Source organism: Sminthopsis crassicaudata, chromosome 3 (assembly GCF_048593235.1).
Source record: "Sminthopsis crassicaudata isolate SCR6 chromosome 3, ASM4859323v1, whole genome shotgun sequence".
Classification (NCBI taxonomy): domain Eukaryota; kingdom Metazoa; phylum Chordata; class Mammalia; order Dasyuromorphia; family Dasyuridae; genus Sminthopsis; species Sminthopsis crassicaudata.
In genome coordinates this window covers 344,476,493-344,500,871 of record NC_133619.1, presented here as the reverse complement: position 1 = coordinate 344,500,871, position 24,379 = coordinate 344,476,493, and the positions used below count along the sequence as shown (strand labels likewise).

General features: G+C 34.6%; 1 protein-coding gene across 3 annotated transcripts in view; it reads right to left on the bottom strand.

Moving 5' to 3' along the window:
• Positions 1-24,379, bottom strand: part of MRAS (muscle RAS oncogene homolog) — a 113,067-nt gene that overhangs the window by 46,346 nt on the left and 42,342 nt on the right. For all 3 annotated transcript variants that reach the window (XM_074301633.1, XM_074301635.1, XM_074301634.1), the window contains one exon: positions 7,878-8,088. In XM_074301633.1, the coding sequence (XP_074157734.1) occupies positions 7,878-8,070 (193 nt within the window). In that variant the 5' untranslated portion in view covers positions 8,071-8,088. The remainder of the gene's footprint in view (positions 1-7,877; positions 8,089-24,379) is intronic.

Below are 24,379 nucleotides of genomic sequence, written 5' to 3'. Positions count from 1 at the left end.
ACAGCACCAAGGGTGCTCATGAAACCCCCTCAACTTCTGTCTTCTTTTAATAATTCAATTCTTCAGAGCCAAGCCTTTATAAAACATCACGGGGAAATCAATTCACATGAATAAAATATAACAGTATGTGAAAAGAACCATGTTACACTTTGGTAAAACTTCTGAAATCCCTTCATAGGACTGTTGAAATCATTGTAAATTCTGGAGGAAAGGAGTATAGTTTTAAGCAGGGGTTCTGGAGTCCAGGGAAGAGGTTCATGGATAAATTTGGGGGATCTATAAACTGGATAAGAGAAAAATAGTATCTTGATTTCAATCTAATTATTTCCTTTTTTAATCAACATATTATAAAAACCTTATTTTGAAAAGGAATCTATACGATTCACTAGTCAGAGAAAGGGGTCTATGATAAAAAAAAAGGATTAAAGAGAAAATAAATAAATAGAAAAAGATCTATAAGCAAATAAAAAGCTTTTCTTGTTCAATTATGTTCAACTTTTCATGATCCCATTTGGGGTTTTCTTGTAAAGATAATGAAGTAATTTACCATTTTCTTCTCCAGTTCATTTTATAGATGAGGAACCTGAAGGCAAACCAAATTAAGTTACTTACCCAGAATCATACAACTAGTAAGTATCTGGGGCTCAGTTTGAATTCAGATCTTACTGACTCTAAGCCAGGCACTCTATCTATTGTAATACCTAAATGCCCAGTGAAAAACTTACCAGGGCCATTATTAAAGGAATCAGCAGAAGAGTAAAGAGTAAACTTAAATCTTTGCTGTGGATTAGAAGGTGTTAATGCTGGATTAGAAAGAACAAGATAGATGAGTCAAATAAAAATAGTTACATAGAAGGAAAGAAAAGCTACTTTCAACTGCTCCATCCTGGATTCATGTCTCTTTTTTTCTGATTGCTCAATATTAGATTTTAAGAAGCAGCACGCTTAAATGCAAAGAGCATTGGTCTTGAAATCAGAAAAAACTTAGGTTTCTGCTCCAATTCTATGATGTATGGTATAACCTTAACAAATACTTTATAGTTCTACAAATCAAGAGAGAAAAATCTTGTTTTTTTCCATAGAATTTAAGGTCTTTGGAGGGCAGTGACTTTTTCATTTTTGTTTTTGTATCCTCAGCACCTCTCCTAGAGCTCTAACATAGAAGGTGCTTAATAAATGTCTTGACTGATGCCTAAATGTGAAAATTGTAGCCAGTGAACTAAAGGATTTTTATTGATCTCTCCTCCTCTGAATTCTCATAGTATTTCCTTTGTAACCACTTTCATTCTAGTTTTTATTATATTTGATCCTCTCTTATGACTCATAATAAACAGTATAAACTCCTCCAGGGCAGGGATTGTATCTGAGCAATCTTTAAATGTCCTACCTACCAGTACCTATCCTTGATTTGTGTGAAGGGCACTTTTACATATCAACCCACACATGATGCACAAACTTTTTATTTACTCATTTTCTAAGTGAGTCTTTCCCCTTAATTAGATTGTAAACTCTTTTAGGGAAAGACTATGTCTTTTATTGTATTCCTCACAAAATCTAGCACAGTGAAAGGAATATAGAAGATACTTAATAAACACTTATTGACTGAGTAAATAAGACTCTTCTGTTGTTGCTGTTGTTATTTGTCCTTTATTCTTTAAGATGCCTATGATATCAGAGAAGTGATGCCATCTTGAATAAGAATTTTCTACTGATTGGGCAAAAGAGACACAAGAGGACAAAGTACTCATTTTTTTTTAATGCTTCCACTCATGAAAGGGAACATCTGAAACTCAACCTTGAGGCTCAAAGAACTCCAAAGGTGCAGTGGATGGCAAATTAATTTATCTTTGACTGCCCCAGATTAATCCTAGAAAAGATTCTCTCTAGGGCACTTCTATTAAAGGCTCACCTCTATTGATCATCTCTAACTTATCCTATCTTTATCTGGTTTGAATTTTTTTTAATTGTTTCCCCCTTAATTACATGTAAAGACAATCTTAAACATTCATTTAAAAATTTTGTGAGTTTCAAATTTTCTCCCTTCTTCTTTAACTTCCCCCCACCTAAGATAATAAGCAACATGTGTAATCATGTAAAACATATTTTCATATTAGTATTGTTGTGAAAGGCACAGACCCAAAGAAAAAAACTCAAAAAAAAAAAAAGAAATGAAAAGTAGTATGTTTCAATGTACTCAAATGCCAATCAGATCTTTCTCTACATGTGGATAGCATTTTCCATCATAAGTCTTTACATGGAGTCTCTTCCATTAGACTGTGTTTTGCTATTTTTTTTTTGTATCCCCAGCACTTTAGCACAGCATTTGCACAATAAGTGTTTAATAAAATATATATTTATTGACTGACTACAGACAAATTAAAAAATAGGGAAAATTAGAAGGGTTTTGATATCTAAAGAAAACTTCTGAAAGTCTCAGTGCAGAAACTAAGACTTGGGAAGATACAAAGTCTAGAAAAATTCAAGGGAAGCTTTTGTGGTTTGTTCAAGCCAGAGATAAAACCAAAATTAGATTAAGCACTACTTGAAAATTGGTGAAGTTTCATAACTGCTGACCACAGAATTATAGATTTAGAGAGATCTATCACCTAATCCAACTCTTTCATTTTACTAATGAGGAAATTGAGCCCCAGAGAAGTGGAGTGACTTATTTAATGCCACTTAGCTAGTAAATAGCAAAGCCAGGATTTGACCTTACTCGTACAACACTAATGCCAGCATTGATTCACTGTGTCAACTGTACCTTTAACAATATCCCAATTCTATTTTCCCAAGCCTTTTTCCAAATCAAGAATCACCTTTTCAATTATAGTTATACTATAGTAAGTAAGGTTTGTGTTTTAGTAAAATGTTCTTTTTTCCCATAGGAAAAAAAAAAGCATAACTAAATGAGATAGTGTGCTCATTTTGCATTGCATCCAGGACCATCTCCAATTGTCCTGGTCTATTATCTTGCCACTGGATCCAGATGGTTCTAAAGGAGAAAGTGAATGTACCTTGTACCTCTCTGATTTAAATCCTATTCATTTGCATATCATGGCATCATTTTCCTGAAGTCATTTTTGAGAATGATCGACAAAAACAACAACAATAATATGAAAATTATAGAATGAAAAAGGGACGTAGAAGTAAGAGAAAAAAAATCCTGATAATTTAAAAAAGATAAAATTAACATTACATAAAAGTAACATGTTGAATTGATTATGTACTTTTTAAAAAAATAAGTTGTAATTTTTAAAAAATGGCATGAGATTATAATTCAGATATCATTACCTATCTGGTGAAAAATTATGAAATTTAAAATGGAGTTCCTAGGAAGAAATAAAGCTGGGCTTGATAAACCCAGCCCTATAGAAAGACAATAAACATCACATAGCTTTCTCTTTCCTTTCCTCAAAGCTGTAGCTTTTTATTATTTAATCTACTTAGATTCAATTGCAAACAAAATGAAAAGAAAAAAACTTGGGAAAAAGAAATTGCACTTAAGAGACATTATATAACAATGTGGTATCATAGAGAGAATACTTGGTTTGGAATCAGAAAATCAGTATTAAGGTCTTAATTCTAACATTTATCAGTTTGGTGACTTTGAGCAAAAGACTTCACCTTTCTGGGCCTCAATATTTTTATCTGTGAAATAAGGGGACTGAACCAGAGGACCCAGAGATCTCTAACATTCTATGAGACTATTTAATAATTCTACCTTTCTCCACTATGTACCTTAAAAAGATTTTATTTCCCCCCCCCCCCCCCCCGAGGAAATAAGCCAAGGTCCGGGCCTATTTTTTCCCTCTTAAAAAAAGTTACTGGAATTAAAAATTTAATTAAAACTTACTTGCTTGGGAAGGTGATACTTTGACCTCCATATATACAACTGGCTGCCTCCACATGTACATGAAACTGACCTGATAAATGGGAGGAGAGGCTTTAGAACGATATCTCTAGGAAAAATAGGGATGGATCTTAGCCTTTTGCTAATTAGTAAAGTCAGGCCCCATACAATGTTCTCACAGTAGTATCTCACTAACAGCACAACTCTTCCCACTGTGAATATAAAAGTTAATATGACTTTTATTCTGATTTTCTAAAAGCTTTAAGATTTTTTATTCTGAAGTAATCATTACTGTTTGACAGTTGCACCACTTTCATTATATCATTCTTCAGAGGAAGAAAAAGAGGGAGTAGGCTTGTCTTGGGCATCAGCTTTATTTTTTGACAGTCCACCCCTGCTCTGCATTCTTATTGTTCACACAATATCTGTCTCTTTATGACTGCCTTCCTTTAAAACCACAAAACCTTATTTAAACTTAATCAAAAATGTCAATCTCTTTTCTCCTTTGTTAAGTACAAAAACAAAAACAAAACAAAACAAAAAAACAAACAATGGAGGCTAAGTCACCATGAACATGGGGCACATTAAAGACATGGATTTTGGCAGTTGTCAGGCACCAAAAAAAAAATTTAAAAAGAGGATTGAAATGGCTTCCAAGCAATGAAATGAGGATCTTTTGACAGAGCCCTTTAATTAGCATGAGATCATATCTATCTGACTAATAATTCCTCCACATTTTAGTACCATTAGGCACGATTCTGTAGAAATTGTAGTTTGAGGAGAAATGAAGGAGAAACATTATCTACGATATGAATCCCTTTGCTCTGGCTCCCGGGAACACATAGATTAGGCTGTTAAGTAAGGAATCATTTGTGCATAGTCTCCTGGGAGACATCCCTCCCACCTTAGTACTCATGAGTAACCAAAATGTCATCTATTCTCTACTGCTACACAAATAATCATGTACCCAAGACCTGAAACAAAGTTGAAAGGTGGGTGGAAAATTTAATAAGTCACAACTCTGCTCTCTATAGCTCTTCAGGGGAAGGTTCTTTGGTGGGGATTTGGGAATATATTGAACTGCGCTGCAAATGCTTGTTTTACTTTAATCTGTAGTAAAGCAAGTGGATATAGGTAAATGGAGAAGGAATAGTAAGATTTGGGGGACCAAGCAATGAGAAAGTTACCAATTGGATGCTTTGTTGTTTGATTTTGCACAATTCAGGCGAGGTGACTTCTTATCTGGAGTTGTAGTAAGGTTTCATGTTTCAATATGAATTGGTTTAGATGGATTCTGAGGTTCCCTCCAGCCTTGAAATACTGTGGTTTCACTTTTCTAGGTTAACCTCAAAGATCTTTTCAAACTCTAAATCAATGGTCCTATGAGAAGAGAAACTACCTTGGTTAAACAAACAAACAAACAAAAAAACCCTTTGAATAAAACATCATATTTAAGATATATAGGGATAGAGATATGTAAGTCCTAGAGCTATTCTCCAGTGGATAAGTGGTTAAAGAATATGAACAAAATAGGTCTCAAAAGAAGAATGGCAAACTCCAAATAACTTATGAAAAACTGCCCCAGATTATTTATAAAACAAAAAATGCAAATCAAAAGACGTTTCATGGCATACCCAACAAAGTGACAAAAATGACAAAAGGTGAAAAAAGTCAACATTGCAGGGACTTAGAAACAAAACAAAAACAGGCAGACTAACACACTACTTGTGAAGGAGTAAGTTATTTCTACCTTTCTGGAAAGCAATTTGAAATTATGCCTAAGATGACTCAACTGTCCATATTCTTTGACCTAGAGATCCTACTCAAAGACAGAGAAAAGTCCCACATGTACCAAAATAGGAACTGCACTTTCAGTATTAGAAAAGAACTGACTAAATACAATTGTATCTGCTAAAGAATATCTAAGTTAACTATAGTGCAACTATGTAATGGAATATCATAGTGCTGTGAGAAATTGATTTGAGAAACATTTGGAGGGTGGAGATGATGCAGAGAGAAACAAGATAACTGGAAAAATAATATGCAAATCAATTTCAACAAAATAGGTAGAAGAACCAACAACAAATCCCCAAAGCGAATGACATATGATCCAGTTTAGCATTTCCTCTCCCTGGTTCTCCGACCTATCCAGCCCCCAGCCCAGTTTCTTTATACAAGTGAGGGATTATGGATATGGAACACTGGATATACTGTCAGTTTTAGCTGAAGTTTTGCTGAACTGATCCCCTCTTTCTTTTTTATTCTTTGTGGCAAGGGAATATGTTTGGAAACAAAAGTGATGTAAAAAATGAAAGGTATCAATTACAATTTTAAAAATGAAGGGTTTAAACAAAATATTCTTTAAGATCCCTATCAGGTCAGATGAGATTTTATAATTCTAGCCAAATGACCCTGAGTAAATTACTCAGCTCTTTTTTGCCTCGGTTTCCTCATTTGTAAAATGGGGATAATAAAACCATCTACCAGATTTGGTGCTGGGGAGAATCAAGTGAGATAATGATTGCAAAATACTTAGTGCAATGCTTGGCAAGATAGTATTTGTTGTTATCAAGTCGATTCAGTCACATTTGACTGTGACCCATTTGAGTTTTTGTTGTTGTTGTTGTTGTTGTTTTGTTTTGTTTTTTGTTTTTTGCAACAATACTAGAGAGGTTTGCCATTTCCTTCTTTAGCTTATTTTATGGCCCAAAGTAAGCACTATGGAAATGTTAACTATTATTATTAATCTCTGGAAAAGGAAGAAGAGTGGTACAATAGAAAAGAAATGTGTATCATTATCAAGTTGATTCAGTCACATTTGACTCTTCGTGACCCATTTGAGTTTGGTTTTTTTTTTTTTTTTTGTTTTGTTTTTGTTTTGTTTTGTTTTGTTTTTTTTGCAATAATACTAGAGAGGTTTGCCATCCTTCTTTAGCTTGTTTTATGGCCCAAAGTAAGCACTATGGAAATGCTAGCTATTATTATTAATTTCTGGAAAAGGAAGAAGAGTGGTACAATAGAAAAGAAATGTTTATTATTTGAGACTAGGGGATACACAAAATAAAAATCACAGGTAACCTAGAAAGTTCATAGAATTTTGAAAGGGTATAAAATCAGGCAGATTTTATAGTCTTGAGAAGGAACTTCTGGATGGATCATTTGAGATGAGATCACCCAATATCTTCATTTTATAGATGAGGAAACTGAGGCAGAGAGCTATGAAATGACTTGAACTAGGTCATAAAGGCAATAGAACCAGATTTTGAATCTGGCTTCCTTGACTCCAAGGGTTCTTCCCACCATCCCATGAAAGTTTTAATTTTAATGAAGCCCCCTAGACTTTCCTCACTCTAATTAAAAAAAAAAAAAAAGAATGGTATCATATCATTAGAATTGAAAGGAATTTAGATATCATCGAGTCTAGTTCCCTCATTTGATAAATGAGAAAACTGAGGCCCTACTGGCTGTATTTTAGACAGTAAGATAACATAAATAAGAAATTTGGTGAACTTTTTTATTGAATGTTTGATGAATGTATTTCTTAAAGTGGTAACATCTCAAATTTGTAAGTTTCTTTAAAAATTTTAATATATTTTTATTGATATCTTTTTTTAGCACAATTATTTCCCTGAATATACTTTTTTCTCTTTCCTTCTCAGATAACTAATTCATAAAACAAATAGTGGTTTTTAAGGACACAACAACAAAAAAAGATGGGGGAAGAGAAATACCAGCATAACTGATCATCAAATTTTAAAGGTTCTAAAGAACAGTAGAAAAAAGAAAAAAGAAAATGAGATCCTAGAGAATTAATTTACATAAATTATAAATGACATATCCAGGATTTGAACTCAGGATTTTTGAGCCCAAATACAATGAGAATAATATAATCAAACCATGTGCCATGCAATGCTATTGTTTATATGCTGTTTCATTCATTATTTCTCCCAGTTTGACTCCAAAGTATTCAAAACCAACTTCACTCCCCCCATTCCCAGGAGAACTCATGAAAATTCCCAAGGCTTACCATCAAGGATGGCCCACTGGTTGTCAATTTCTGTGTGCTTCAGGTAAGAATCTTCAATGGTAGGGTCATAGTCTGGCACAAAGATCTTCTGGAAAAACTGGATGGTCAGGGCACTCTTGCCCACACCACCATCTCCAACAACCACCAGCTTGTATGTGGGGAGATTGTCACTTGGTACAGCACTGGTAGCCATGTTTCTAGTAAGTCAGACCTGGAGAGGAAAGACATGGTGAATGAAACCCACAATCTCAGTTTTTACAACATTCCCAATCTACCACAGGGATTTGGTTACCATTCCCCTAATTGGACCAGGTGCAAAGATGGCACCAGCCCCTCAATCAATGGTTTATTGGGTACTTACTATATTCAAGGCACAGGACTTGATAGCAAATACAAAGAAATTAAATACCTACAGTGAACATAATCGCAATCATCCACTTTGACAACAGTTTTAGTTTCATTTGATTTTAAAAATCTGCCAGTATAAAATTTACAATCTCCATTCTCAGCAGATTTGACTGAATCCCTGGTAGACAGTATATCCTCTATGCTCTCCCTAATATGTTCTTTAAGATTGTATGAGATGATACATTTAACTATTATTTGGCACAGTAACATTGGTAAGAACAATTAATAGAGCACTGGACATGAGAAAGAACAGATTCAGAAAGGTTTAAATGAACACATACATAAAAAGCTCCACTTGCTTATTTTGCAGTTTCTGCTTGACATTGGTGATTATTTTGTAACCTAAGAATGATTTAATAGTTCATTTTATTTCCCTCTCTCTCCCCAAAGAAAAAAAAAATTAAGGTATTACTGCAATGAAAGAGAATTCTACTTTAAGCAAATTCAATGTATAATAAACTAAGATTCACTATGCACATACATACACATAATGAATTAATTACTTTCTTAATGACAGAATCTTTTGTTTTACAATGAATCTTTTATTTGCTACAGGGTTCTTATATCCACTATACTAGAAGCTGTGAGGAAATGCAGAAGAAATTGATAATTTACATGATGCTTGTCTGAGTTAGTTATGAGGCTCTTTGGAGGAAACAGGGCCAATACTTACAAAAAGAACATATCAAAAGGAAAACTATTCCTAAATACAAGCTATAAAGCTACAGAGAATTATGTACAAATGATAAGTTTCTAGGTTATCTTAAAGTGAATAGAGAGAATAGCCTTGGGATAGCTAACCATAGGAGTGTCTGCCTTTGACAAAAATTTATTTAAACCAATATAGATGATTTAATGACACATTAATTGGTTTCAGGAGGGAAAAAACAATTCATGGGTGATATGGGAGCAATTTGTTTCATAGCAACAGTGTTATAACAGGGAGTACATTATTGCATGATAAGAACTCAAACTATAAAACTTCAAATAGGTACAGAGGAACAAAATTAAGTAATTTTTATATATTGATAAATTCAGTCCTTCTTCCTCCTTTATTTCTTCCTTTCCCTGTGTTTTTTGGGGAAAAGGAACCATAAGTACTATTCTCCAAATCACAATTATATTCTCACAATTATTCTTTTTCCCTTCAGCTGTTCACATTCACTCCAGATGGCTCATGGCGATAGCAAGCCAGTCCTGGAAAGTTAAAAGAAAGTGATTTGCAGTACTCACCTGTGTGTTCTCTCTTCACACACAACTGCCTGGCTTTAGTTGCATCTTTGGAGCCAAAAATTGTAGGAAAAGGTGAGTCTGGGGAAACAAGTAGCACTATCTTCCCCTCCTCAGCATCTTTTGTGATTTGCTAATATAGTAAGTCACACTAAACAAATTCCCTGACGATTTGAAAATATATATGTATATGTGTGAATATATTTAGTTATATATATGTAGATATGTGTGCACATATATATATATATATGTATTTCTATTTATGATCTTTTTCTATAACTTTAGTCCATAACTTTTTTGTCAGGAGGGGAATAACAAGCTTTATCACTTGTTCTGTGGAATTATAGTTGATCATTGCATGAGAGTTTTTAAATCTTTCTTTTTTCCCCTGAGGCTGGGGTTAAGTGACTTGCCCAGGGTCACACAGCTAGGAAGTATTAAGCGTCTGAGACCAAATTTGAACTCCAGTCCTCCTGAATTCAAGGCTGGTGCTCTATCCACTGCGTCACCTAGCTGCTTCTGTTTTTAAATCTTTTAAAGTTGTCTTTACAATATTGTTTTTATAGAAATCATTTGCCTGGCTCTGCTCAATTCACTCTGCATTTATCATATAAATCTTCTGAGATTTTTTTGCAACCTGTTTCTTTCATCATTTCTTATGGCACAATAGTTTTTCATTACATTTAAATATAATTATTTGCTCAGTTATTCAATTGATGAATACCAGCTTGGGGTCCACTTCTTTGCCACTAAAAAAAAGAACTATTATAAACTTTTTGTTGTTGTTGTTGAACTGGAACCTTTTATTTTTCTTTGTTCTCTTGTGGACATAGGCTCCAGGGGGTTACTGATAGATCAAAGGATCAGTTTAGCAATTTTGGGGACATAATTCCAAATTGCTTTCCAGAATTGAAAGCTGGATCACACTTCTTCCAAGAGTGTATTAATGTACCTGGTTTACTGCAGCTCCTCTAATATTTTTTAAAAAGATAATACTCTTTTACACTCAACATTTAACATTTGATAAGCTGTGCCCCTGGAGCTGTATAAGCATTCATCCAGCTCTTCCTTTAAACTTCTAGTAGTGCTATTTTCAGTAAGATCATCTAGTGGGAGAATCATCTCACCAACATTCTAAAGTAAACTATGGGATTCCATAAAAACCTACCTACTTTCCATTCAGGATCTCTTCCTGCTCAGAATTACACTTCCTTCATGATTAACACACCTTTCCATCTACTGGCCCAACCTTCTTTCTACAATTTCTATCACCCAGATTCACCATTTTATATATCAAACCTGCCACATTTCTATTTCCTTTTACTCTCTCATCCATGTCTACTAACTCTGGGTCAGTTTTCCACCACCCACCCCTTCCATTGTGTCTTTCAGGATCCCATTTCATTATTAACAACTTTCCCTTCCTTCATTCTTGATTATTTTACACTTATTTTACTTCCTCACATTCACTAAAACAACTTTCTCCAGCAAATTCCCCTGCAATAGTGGCTATTACATTTCTCATTCCTACCTCAAAGAGTGAGGAGGAGAAATCGGTGTACCCTTTGTTCCCTCCTTTCTACTACTAGACTCCTGATTTCCCACTGTTATTCAACAACTTCTCCTTTGAAACTTAAGCCCCCCTTTCCTTTGTCTCTATTATTTTTATGGTGACTCTTGTATATATACTCATCAATCTTTCCATCTTACTTAGGTCTTTGAATCTCCCTTTTGCCAGATACAACTAGGGAAAGGAAACCACAGTTTTGTCCTGGGTTGGAATTTGTTCAAGTAAAGACCATTTAGAGGACTGATGACAGAACTTGTATAAGAGTACAAGAAGGGAAGAAGGTAGGAGGTGGAACCTAATGGCTAGGTAAAGTTATGGTGAGGTGGAGAAGATGATAGGATGACAAGTGGGATTGGAGTGGAGGATAGGAGTAAATTCCTGATGCTGCATTTCCTGTTTCCCAGTTTCCCAAAGTTCTTTAAGGGTTGGAAGAAAGGAACTCGAGGCCAGAGAGGCCATTTATTTATTTGTTTTGTTTGTTCATCTATTTATTCATCAACATATTTATTTATTTGTAGAGTTTGATTTTTAAAATCCTGAATACAAATGAGATAAAAGGGCATTTTGATATAAATAATAGAACAGAAAAAAAAGAGAGAGAGAATGGTATACAAAATGTGAATGTACAGACTTTTTACTTTAAACAGCTTTGATAATTATATGATGAATTTATTCTATTATTCTTTCTGACCTTTTTTCTTTATTTTTTTCCCCATGGACTCACCTTGAACTACAATGAGCCTATTAAAGGAAGCAGCAGAGCTACCATAGTCCAGGGACTACAACTGGTAGTTGGGAAGAGAGGCCCTTAAGTTGCGGCAAGACTGGGGAAGGAAGATCTCAGCCTCTGCTGAAGAGCTTTGCCTCCCTCATTGCAGGAGACTTTTATTTCCTTAATCTTTTGTCTTCCTTTGTCTCTCATATTTTTCTGATGCTCAATGTAATAGGGTGGGTAGAAAAACCAGGTTGAAAGTAAGGTTCACTCTCCTATGAATTGAAAGAAACAGAGACCAGGATGTCTAGGAAAGAGGAAAATATTTCCTTTCCCAAGACTATACATTTTCAGCGAGTCCTGGAGAGAAAGGGGCACGCTTCTGCTTCTTTCTAAATTTTGACTTCTCAAACTGCTCAATTTTTCCCAATGTGGAATGTGATTGAGTAAGGGCAAAGGAGAGGAAGAGAAGTCATTTTTCAGAGTGCCTCTGAAAAGACTGAAACTCCAAACAAGGTCAAATTTTTGTAATCTGGTTAGGGATCAAGAGACCTGAGTGCTATTTCCTGACCTGACACTAACTCGCAGCCTATTTCCTCCTCAGTAAAATGAGGTTCAAGGTGGGCTCTGAGTGCTTTTGAGCTCTAGTAGTTGGGCTCCATTTGACTTCTACCTCATCTGAGTCTCAAATTTAGTATGAGTCAGTATGATCTTTTCTTTGTGATCTTAAGGAAACAACTTCCTACTGGAGTGCCTTCTCTTCAAATTAGCAGATTTCAAATGAAGTAATGCAATGCACTTTACACACCTTAAAATGCTATAGAAATGCTATTATTACTAATTGTCTATATTTTGGATATAATTGCTTATTTATGTGACATTTTCCCTTACTAGCATGTAAGCCTCTTAAAGGTAGGGACTATTTCATTTTTGCCTTTATACACTCAGCAACAAACACAGTACCTGGAACATAGCAGGCATTTAAATGGTTTTTAAACATTAAAGCATCGCCTTTTTAAAATTTTCAACAGTATTTTATTTTTCCAATTATGTGTAAAGACAATTTTCAACATTCATCTCTTTAAGATTTTGAGTTCTAATTTTTCCCTTACTTTCTTACCTTCCCCCTCCTGAAAACAGCAAGCAATCCAACATAGATTTTACATGTAAAATCATTTTAAATATATTTCCATGTTAGTCATATTGTGAATGAAAAATCAGAACAAAAAGGAAAAGCCATGAGAGGACAAAAAGCAAATAAACATATAAAAAAGTGAAAATTGCAATCCCATAATCATTCTCCATAATTCTCTAATTGGATAAAGCATCTTCTTAACAATCTTCAATACCACTCAGAAAAAAAAAATGGCCTTGTAGTCCAGAAAAGAGACAAATTATATGAATGAAACCCAAAGAATTTTCACCTAGAACATAGCATCAAATCCATGGTTAAGAAAATGTTATCCCCCCCCAAAAAAAAAAGGTAGTGAAAAAGGAAGAAAAATGAATCCAAGAAGAATGGTGCCTTCACTATACTCATAGTCAGGAAATGTGCAAAAACCTATAAGGATGCTTCTAGCATTTTAGGAATATTCTCTTTGTAAGATGTATTGTTGGGCAAGGTGATTCAGGCCATTTCCAATAGACTTGTGATGGAGAGAGCTATCTACACTCAGAGAGAGTACTGTGGGGGCTGAGTGTGGATCACAACAGAGTATTTTCACTTTTTATTTAGTTGTTTGTTTGCATTTTGTTTTCTTTCTCATTTTTTTCCCTTCCTGATCTGAATTTTCTTGTGTAGCATGATAATTGTGGAAATATGTATAGAAGAATAATACATGTTTAACATATATTGAATTACTTGCCATCTAGAGGAGAGGGTGGGTGGAAGGGAGGGAGGAAAAAAAATTGAAACATAATGTTTTCCAAGAGTGAATGTTGAAAACTATGCATATGTATGTTTTGAAAATAAACTTTTTTTTTTTTTTTAAAGATGTAATGTTGGGTTTGGTGAGGAAAAAAATATAGGAAAAAAGGGAAGAATTGCTGTTTCTACCAACAGAAAGATTGATATTTATCCACTGTCCCCTCAATGGGAGCAAAGTAAGTATCCATAATCCTCTTGTTATGCCTTTAAATTGCAGTCCTTCTCCCCCACCCTTCCTCTGTCCCTCACTGACTTCCTCAGTTTCACAGATGAAGAGGAAGAGAACTGATTTGCCCAGAGTTCAGGCAGGTTATATTAGGGAATTTTTCAACCCAAAGATCCAAAAGTCCCATGCAAGGAATAATTGCTCCTATTTTGGTCCATATGATTAATGGTCAATAAATCAGGTAGCAAGGCTAGAAGGTAATAAAGAGTTTTAATAATCACCAACTAATGGGTTGTGTAAGGTGCATGATAAAGGTAACCAATAGAGGAAAAGATAAGTGTGTGTGTGCGCACATGTAATATATATGTATATGCATATCTGTGTTTATGCATACACATGTACATCTGTATATATGTATGTGTATGTGTGTGTAAATATATATATATATATATACGTGATTGTGTGTGTTATACAGCTATAATATAGAGGTTTTCATAGCAAATGTAGCAAAAGGGGAAAATTCAAATCAGCCTATTAGGTGGCCAAGTTCTGGGGTTTTCCTTAGTTGGAAGATTGAATATTAGCAAGAGGACATTAGATGCTTTTGGAGGGGAGGGTTTCTACCTTTATATAACTTAGTAGTCATAGAGTCTCACAAGTTGCCCTAGATCTGGTTTATTCTGGTAAATAAATTTTTGTTGTTAATCACAATGAAACATCTGGTGGGAAGAAGTTTCCAGATAAGATCAGAGGTCTAAGATAAGAGGCCTTCATTTGAGATAGAACAAGAACAACCCTGTAGGCTTCTTCTTCTTTTTTTTAATCTAAAAGTTTACTTTAAAAGTTGGAAGGAGAGAGAAAACTCGGTTTCCCTAATCTCACATGTTAACAGTAGCAAGGAACAAACCTTTGTTATAAACTCATGCTCTCTGACTACAGGTGCAGTGCCCAGTATTCTGCCCCTAGTTTTTGACAGTGATTGCCATTCTTACAATCCCACAGAAATGGTGTATGGGAAGAAATGATGAAGGGAAAACATTATTTTTCTCATACTGGTGTGAGAAGAAAAACACAAGCAAATATGATACAGTGGTCCTAACTGAAGGGAAAAAAGTGTCAGGGGAGTATAAAAAGCAACTGAAAAGGGGTACAATTCATATCATAAGGTCTAAAGGAGAGAGTGATATTACAATTTATCAAGTATGGTATAGTGCTGGCTAGTTAAAATGAAAGAATTAGGAAAGATTGTATAAATGAGCAGGAAGGTAAAAATTAGTCAGGAACCTTTGAAGGGTAACAAAGAGATTGGCTATTTCCATGTTAATTCTTGATCTCCAAAAACATTTCCTTTGACCTTTACTTATGAGATAAGAGATTTTATTTGTGAGACAATGTATATTAATCATCCCTCTGCTTCTGAGACTTGGTAAACATAGAGAGATTTCAATGACAATCAGGACATTTCCCTAGAAAAATGGAATAGTAAAAGGAACATGTGAATTTTTTGTTCTTGTTTTTAATGTTATATTTTCTTTTTTAAATTATTACTACATTTTGCAAGGAAAGTGCCTGCAAACTGTTTTACAGCCACTGTTTTCCAATTTATCATAAATGATACCTAACGGAAACTGCAGCAAATGAAGAGGTAAAATTTAGCAGCTGGTGGTTTTTCTCTGAGCCACTTCCAGGAAGGCTAACAGAAACATACTATACACTGCAATTCAACAAAAATCTAATTAGTGCCTACTACCTGCAAGGCTAGGTAATTGAGGAAAAAATGACAAGAACAGTCCCTGCTCTGGCGAGGGAAGCAGGATGGGGAGAGAGGGATAGTAGCAATATTTCCTAGATTCCAGCTCAAAGGCAGGCTTTAGAGGTGCTAAAAATCATTTTGGGTGGTTAGTTGACTCAAGAGACTAAGGCTTGAACCTTTGATATAGCTTGCTGGTGGAATAAGCACAAAAGGAAGCACATGTGGAGTAAAGTTTCTGACCAGCAGACCAACATGGGCAACAAAGAGGCAGGGACTCTTGTGCTATGTCCTGCCTGAATATTCTTTCCATGCTACAGGTAAATAATCTTCCTTCTGTTACTTGTTAGATGTTCATTTTAGTTTCTGAATATGAAACACTGTCCTGAGTCAGGCCCAACCGACAATAATGAATAAGATCAGAAAAAAATCCTTTCATAGGAGGTGACACCTGAATTATGCCTTGAAAGAAGTTAGGGATTCTGCAAGGCAGAGGCAAGTAAGTACATCCCATGTAAAAGAGAGAAAGCAGATAGATGGCATCTAATAGATGAGCCCCAGGCCTGGATTGAGGAAGACTTATCTCCTGATTATAACCTCAGACACTTACTAGCTGTGGCACTCTAGGCAAGACACTTAACCCCGTTAATAAGCTAGAGAAAGAAATGGCAAACCATTCCAGTATCTTTGCCAAGAAAACCCCAAATGAGATCATGAAAAATCAGACATGATTGAGATGACTAAACAACAATAATACATAAGGGAACACTTTGTCAAGACACAGAAGTGAGAGATGAATTTTCTCTTGGAGAATGTTAACATTTACCTGGCCAGTATAATAAGCATGGAAAGATAGATAGGATTCCAGTTTGCATTTTATCTTAGAGAAAATTGAAAGCCATTAAGATTTTTTTAGGAGGGAGCTGACCTGGCCAGATCTGTTTTAGGAATATCAGTTTGGCAGATATGCAGAAGACAGATTTAAGAGGAGGAAGAGACCATATGGGAAGCTATTGCCACAATCCAAACAAGAGGTGATGAAGGCTTGGACCAGAATAAAGTTTGTGTGAAGGGAAAGGAGACAGATTTTAGAGAGCTGTCAGTGTAGGACTGGCAAGTCTTCATAAGCTAGATTTCAATGACTAGTAGAAAACTTAGTTGTACTTGTGTATATGCTTGGTTCATAAGATTCAAGAAAACAAAAGCATATTAATGACTAGCATAAAGCATATTTGTGATCACTTTTACAAAAACAGTTTTGCATTGCTAAATTCTGGTTTCAAGAAACTTGTTCCACTATCCTATATTTAATGTCAGCCATTGAATTATGGAAAGCTTTAAAATATAACAGAGTAGACCATCCTAGTAATCATTAGAGTGTCTTTTAGTCTCATCTTGCTTGCCATTCAGAATTGAAAATTATCTCCTTTAGAAGGGATATAAACAGTCTTAAAATACAGCTACTTGGTTCAAAGGATACAGCACTGAGCTTGGAACCAGGAAGACTCATCTTTATGAGTTCAAATGCAATTTCAGACACTAGCTGCATGACTATGGGCAAGTCATTTAATCCTGTTTGTCTCAGTTTCTGATGTGCAAAATGAACTGGAGAAATGTCAAATAACTGATATTTTTGCCAAGAAAACCCCAAATTGGTCATGAAGAGTTGGATACAATTGAAACAACTGAATAGAACAGAGTAAGAAGTTCCATCAAACATCAAATGAAATATCATAGCCAGTTCATCTAAATTCCCTAAATTTATGAAAGCTCAATTACTTAGCTCATTAGAGGGCTGAGGTTTGGATTTGGAGTACAAATCTTTGCTCTGCCACCATTATGATCTCAAAAAAGCTCCCTCTTTTGTTGGTACCAGTCTCCTCATTTGTAAAATGAAAGTGTCAGAATAGATTATCTCCAGGGTTCCTTTCAGCTTTGACTTTTTATATTACTAATGCTGGTATCTGTTGAGAAAATGGAAAAAAAAGTGAAGTAAAAAAGCAAAATGAAAAATGATACAAAAGCATAGCAAAAGAACATAAAAAAGAATAGATATGTTTGAGATCCAGAGAGAATTTAAAGTAGGAAACACAGAAAGCCAAGAAATTAAAGAATGAGAAGCTGCAAAATATCATGAAATATGATAAAATAAGAAATTAACTTAAGAAAATTAAAGAAAAATGAAAGAATTTAATATATTTTTGAAATGCCTCTCTAGCTAATGGCAAAACTCAAGGAAATGGAAACTATCATAGAAAATCTATCAACAGATAAAGCAAAAACAGATTAATATAGGAGGAAATAGAATAGAAGCAAAATAAGAATTGAAACAGTAGAAATAAAAAGTTCAAAAATAACTGGAAAAAAGAATTAAAAGCAATGTTGTTGAAAATGATAGATGCATAGGGCAGAACATGGAGGGAAAATCCTCTGAATTATCACTGTTCTACATGGAAGAAAAGAATTGGATGACTATATTTCAGGAAACACTGCAAGAAAACTTCCCAGAATTATCGAAAATAAGTAGTACTTTCTGAGTACAAAAAATTCCCAGAAGACTAACAAGAAAAAACTCAAATTTCATCTCACCTAGGCACACAATTGGCAAATTTTACAATGAAAAGGGAGGGGGATCCTTCCAATAATCACTAGGAAGTAAGATATCAATTAAAAAGAAATATCAATTAGAACATCTCAAAGATTTTTCTTTGAAAATGTTAAAAACATGGTCCTAGATTCCAGATCAATTTCCCAGCAATGTAAGCATTCAGGATGAACAATTCAAACCACAAAGACCTCAAAGAATTTGTGATGATAATAATAATAATAAAAACTTTAAAGGGCCTTTAGAATAGAACTAAAGAAATAAGAGAGAGCTTAGAATCTAAGATGTTAGATATTTTTTCACAGTGATAAACCAGCAATTAAATCCTCTATAATGTGATAAAAATAACCACAGTATTATGTTGCTGATACATGTACATATATAATTATACTGAACAATGCGGTCATAAGGTCAATGTAGAGTCAAACATAACAATAACTAAACAACAAAAATTATATTTTAAAATACCTAAATGATATAATCGTGTTCTAATCCAATGGTGAATTAAACTATTATTTTTTTATAAGGAAGAATTTATAAAATTTTTAGAAAATACTACATCATTAAAATATTAAATATCTGATTGTTTTTTCATTTATACATCTTACCTGTCCCTTAAACTCAATTTATGCAAAATGATAACTCATCTTTTCTTCAAAATCTGCCCATCATTCAAATTTCTTTATCTTTTTTCTTGTCACTAGCATCTTTTAAGTTATCCAGACTCATAACCTGGAGTCACCTTTTGATTCTTCTCTCACTTGTATCGTTTTAATCAAACTTTACCAAGTCCTGTGGATCTACTTCACAATGTCTCTCTCTTATTCATTCTTTCATATCTACTACTACACCCACTAAACTACTTCACATCCCAGCTCCTCTCACTCACACTATTATAATGGCCTTTATACTAGTTTTCATATGCATAAGCTATCATCTTTCTAATCTAATCTTCACTTTTCTGGCCAATTGCTTTTTACTGATGTACTATTCTGATCACAACACTCCTCCACTGAAAACCCTTCCATGGCTCCTCATTGCCAAATATGATATAAAATTTAGATCCTGGAATTCAAGGTCTTCCACAGAATGGCTCTAATCTTCCCTTCTAGCTTTGTTTTCTGTTGCTTTCCCTTTTGTGACTGTGCTTAATTGGACTATTCTGTTCCTACTAATAACTCAGCCTTATCAGTTTTCATGCATTAGCTCAAGCCAAAAATCATGCCTGGAATGGACTCCTCTTCACAGTCTCCTTGAACCTTACTTTAAATGCTGAAGTCCCCTTTCCTTAAAAGGTCCAACTTAGGTGTTCCCTCCTTCTTGAAGGCGTTACCATGAGCTTTATCAGCTGAAAGTGAATCCTCCTGAAGTATCCTCACTTCTCTTTTGCAACAATGTTTGCCCATGTTATCATGGTTATTTCTATATGTATTTCCCTACTTTCTCATTTGGATGTTAACTTCCACTAGCATACAAAAGAGATGGTCTGAATCAGCTAGAAAGCTGTATATATGTAGCATCTAGCATGGTGGTATATCCACCATAGATGGTATTTGAAAATATTTAAGGCAGCCAGGTAGCATAGTGGATAGTGTCTAGAGTCAGGAAGACCTGAATTCAAATCTAGTCTCAGACACTAGTTGTTGGATTCTGGGCAAGTCACTTAACCCCATTTGCCTCAGTTTCCTCATCTGTAAAATGAGATAGAGAAGGAAATGGCAAACCACTCCAATATCTTTGCAAGAAAACCTCAAATGAGGTCACAAAGAATCCAACATGACTGAAAACAACAAAATGAACATTTGTGATAATAATTACTACTAACAAGAATTGACTTATGCAATAGTTTAGAATTTACAAAGCTCTTTACATACATTATCTAATTAGATCCTTTTAACATCCTATGACCTGTAATAAATATTGTCTCATTTTATGGATGGGAAAACCGATGCTGAGAGAAATGGCTTCTACAAATCACAGAGTTAGTAAGTGTGAGAGGCAAGATTAGAACCCAGATTTCTTCTGATTAAACACTGTATTTTTAGAAATGCAAATTAAGACAACTCTGAGATATCATTACATACCCGTCAGATTGGCTAAGATGACAGGAACAAATAATGATGAATGTTGGAAGGGCTGTGAGAAAACTGGGACACTGATGCATTGTTGGTGGAGTTGTGAAAGAATCCAACCATTCTGGAGAGCAATCTGGAACTATGCTCAAAAAGTTATCAAACTGTGCATACCCTTTGACCCAGCAGTGCTACTACTGGGCTTATATCCCAAGGAAATACTAAAGAAGGGAAAGGGACCTGTATGTGCCAAAATGTTTGTGGCAGCCCTTTTTGTAGTGGCTAGAAACTGGAGAATGAATGGAGCTCATCAATTGGAGAATGGTTGGGTAAATTATGGTATATGAAGGTTATGGAATATTATTGCTCTGTAAGAAATGACCAGCAGGAGGAATACAGAGAGGCCTGGAGAGACTTAAATCAACTGATGCTGAGTGAAACAAGCAGAACTAGGAGATCACTACACACTTCAACAATGATACTGTATGAGGATGTATTCTGATGGAAGTGGAAATCTTCAACATAGAGAAGAGCTAATCCAATTCCAATTGATCAATGATGGACAGAATCAGCTACACCCAGAAAAGGAACACTGGGAAATGAGTGTAAACTGTTTGCATTGTTTTGTTTTGTTTTGTTTTGTTTTTCTTCCCAGATTATTTTTAGCTTCCGAATACAATTCTTCCTTTGCAACAACAACAACAACAAAATTCAGTTCTGCACATATATATTGTACCTAGGATATACTATAAGATATTTAATATGTATGGGAATGCCTGCCATCTAGGGAGGGGGAGGGAAGGAGGGGAAAAATTCGGAATAGAAGGGAGTACAAGGGATAATGTAAAAAAAATTACCTATGCATATGTACTGTCAAAGAAAATATTATAATTATAAAAATTAATTAAAAGAAAAAAGCACTATTTTTCCTCTATGTCTTGTTTTTTGTATTATATACATATATATTATATGTATATAATATATATATATACATATATATACATATATATATATATATATATATTATAAACTGACACATATAGTCCTCTAAGGTTTATGAAAGATTCTATTTAGAGGGAGTCTCAAAAGTCTTTAGCAAGCTTTTAATAGCTTTAAAATGCACTAAGATTTTTGGGACACACTGTATAATATCTTATTTGAATCTCACAATACCTCATGAGGCTTATACTCATATATAGTATTTGAGTACATCGAGAAATCACTGAAAATAGAGCAGACATGATAAATAATGATAAACAATGCTGTGCTTTGTGCCTTAGGGCATCATCATTATTGAGGATGACTGCTGGTACAAGTTGATCTGAGTTCCAAAGCTCTGTGCTTTGCTGTTACCTGTTTCCATAATAGCCTTTTCCTTCTTCCCTCTACCTCTTCTATCTCCTCTTCTTCTCTTCTTATCCCCCTCATCCTTCTCCAAACTGCTTCTGTATGGGAAGTCCCATCCCCATCAAGGGACTAAAATTCCACTCACATACCACTGGCAGGCAATGAAGTCCATGGTGAGGAAGTACCGAGTGCTTAATAATGGTTATTGATTGATTAGCAGAAATTTAAACTACTGTAATCATTGAAGGAAATAAACTAATAATATGGAATAAGGCTTATAAAACTGAATATACCTTTCATCTTGATGTACCCGTGAACATAGCTACAGCAGCTATGTGACACAGTGGACAGAGTACCAATCTCGGAGTTAGGAGGACCTGAGTTAAAATCTGGCCTCAGACACCTAATAGTTGTATGATCCTGAACAAATCACTTTCCCCTGTGTGCCAAGGTTTCTTTATCTGTCAAATGAGCTGTCAAACCACTCCAATATTTTTGTCAAGAAAACTCCAAATGGGATCATGGAGAACTGGACATGATTGAAAAATGATTGCACAGGTGAACATCCATTGATAGTATGTTATTAAAAGGATAAAAACAACATATAACAATGAAAAGAATTCTGTATTTGGACGCTGGCTCAGTGCCTACTTCTTTTGCTTACTTTTTGCATTACCTTAAATATATTTAATTTTTTAGGTTTTAGTTTCCTAATCTGTCAATGAAGGAATTGAACCAGATGACCTCTAAGATCCTTTCAGTGCCAAAGCTATGCGCTATCTGGCAAAAATACTCACACCTGGCTTATTTTTAGTAGTATTAGAACCAGTCTCAATATCCAATTATTAGAGAATAGCAGAATATGTTACTGTTTATTACTATAATATAACCTGACCTTAAAATGATAAATCTGAAAGAATACATAGAAACATCAAAAGATAAAGTGATAAAGAAAAAAGAAATGAGAATTATGAGGTCACACACAGTGAACTGCAACTAATAAAAATGGTCAATTCCCACATGATTATAAACTACAATAACAAGCAAATTTTACAAGTACATGAATTGACAAGAGACCAGAAGACACTGAGTAATGTTATGCTTAGTTTGTAATAATTTTTATCTTTTTTTTTAATCAAATGAAAGAGTTCATGTTCAGCTTTTTTGGTTTGTTTTATTTGGGATTTTATTCCTCATTTTGTTTATATGACGCATGTTTGTTATGCTTGTTATTAAGTTTATAATACAAATTATTCCTAAAAGACAAACAAAAGTGAATTTTTGGAACACTGCATAACTAGTCCCTTAGCATCTTACTTTCTTTTCCATCCTACTTCTGATATTGTTCTAGCATTTATTATAACACACTACAAACTGTTTTTTAAAAGGGCCAACCTTACTTCTAGAATAAACCATTTTTTAAAACTCTTCATAGAAAACTTCAGAAAAATAGGTGGATTGACCATAACATCCAACAATTTGACATATGGTGATAGCCAGTGGTATACTGGTAAATGTTTAACAAATAGCTATCAAAAAAAAAATGAATGTATACATGATACTTTTTTTATATTTATTCACCATTATCAATGTTTCATTGCTTTCTTAGATTTAGGCTATAAACAAAACAATAAATCAAGCCCAGACTGGTAACATATTTTCAAGGTGTAAATAAATATTCATACTGCAGAGCTGGCTCCAGCAAGCTACAGGTTTTGGCCCTTTTGTATTGTTTACTTTTGCAGAGCATGATGGTGGTGTAATTCAGTCATGTCTGGTTCTACATGACCCCATTTGGGATTTTCTTGATAAAGATACTGGCGTGGTTTGCCATTTCCATCTCCAGTTCATTTTTTAGATAAGAAAACTGAGGCAAACAAGGTTAAATGACTTGCCTAGGGTACCATAGCTAGTAAGTGTCTGAGATTGGATTTAAACTCAGACCTTCCTGACGCCAGGCCCAGTGCTCTATCTACTAGGCCACCTTGCTGTGCATATAGTTATGTCTTATCTCCTCAACTAGACCCTGAACTCTCCTTATCTGAAAGCAGTATGGTATTATTTTGGCAGTGAGAAAGTCCAACCAGGGTTGAGCATTTAACTGAAGGGATAGCAATCAGGCAATCTATAAGCGTTTAATAAATATGTCTACTAGAATAAAAGAAAAGATATATTCGATAATTCTGCTATTCTCTGCTCTCCTTTCCCCAAAATCAAGAGGATGGGGTAAGTGATCTCCAGAGACTAGAAGACCTCCTGGTCCTAGAATTTTATGATTCTAAATAGGATCATCATTTGGGATCATTCCTGACTTGGAGCTTTTCTCAGTGTTTGCCCTTCTCTGACTCCTTTTGATGTCAAGAAAATGCCTTTTGATACCCTACATGTGCTAGGTATTGTACTAGGGATAATGAGTCAGAAATTAAATAATTCTTCTAGAAAGGAATTTGTAGACTATTAAGTGAAAAAATATATACACATATATTTGTTGTTGGTGGTGTTTAGTCATTCAGTTGAATCTGACTCTTTGTGACATACTTTTCATGCAATTTTCTTGGCAAAGATACCAGAGTAATTTGTCATTTCCTTCTCCAGTAGATTAAGGCAAACAGAACTCAAGTGACTTGTTAGTATTACACAGTTAAGAAGTGTCTGAGGTCAAATTTGACCTCTGCCCTTCTTGATATCAGACCCAGAATTCTACTAGTGTTCTAT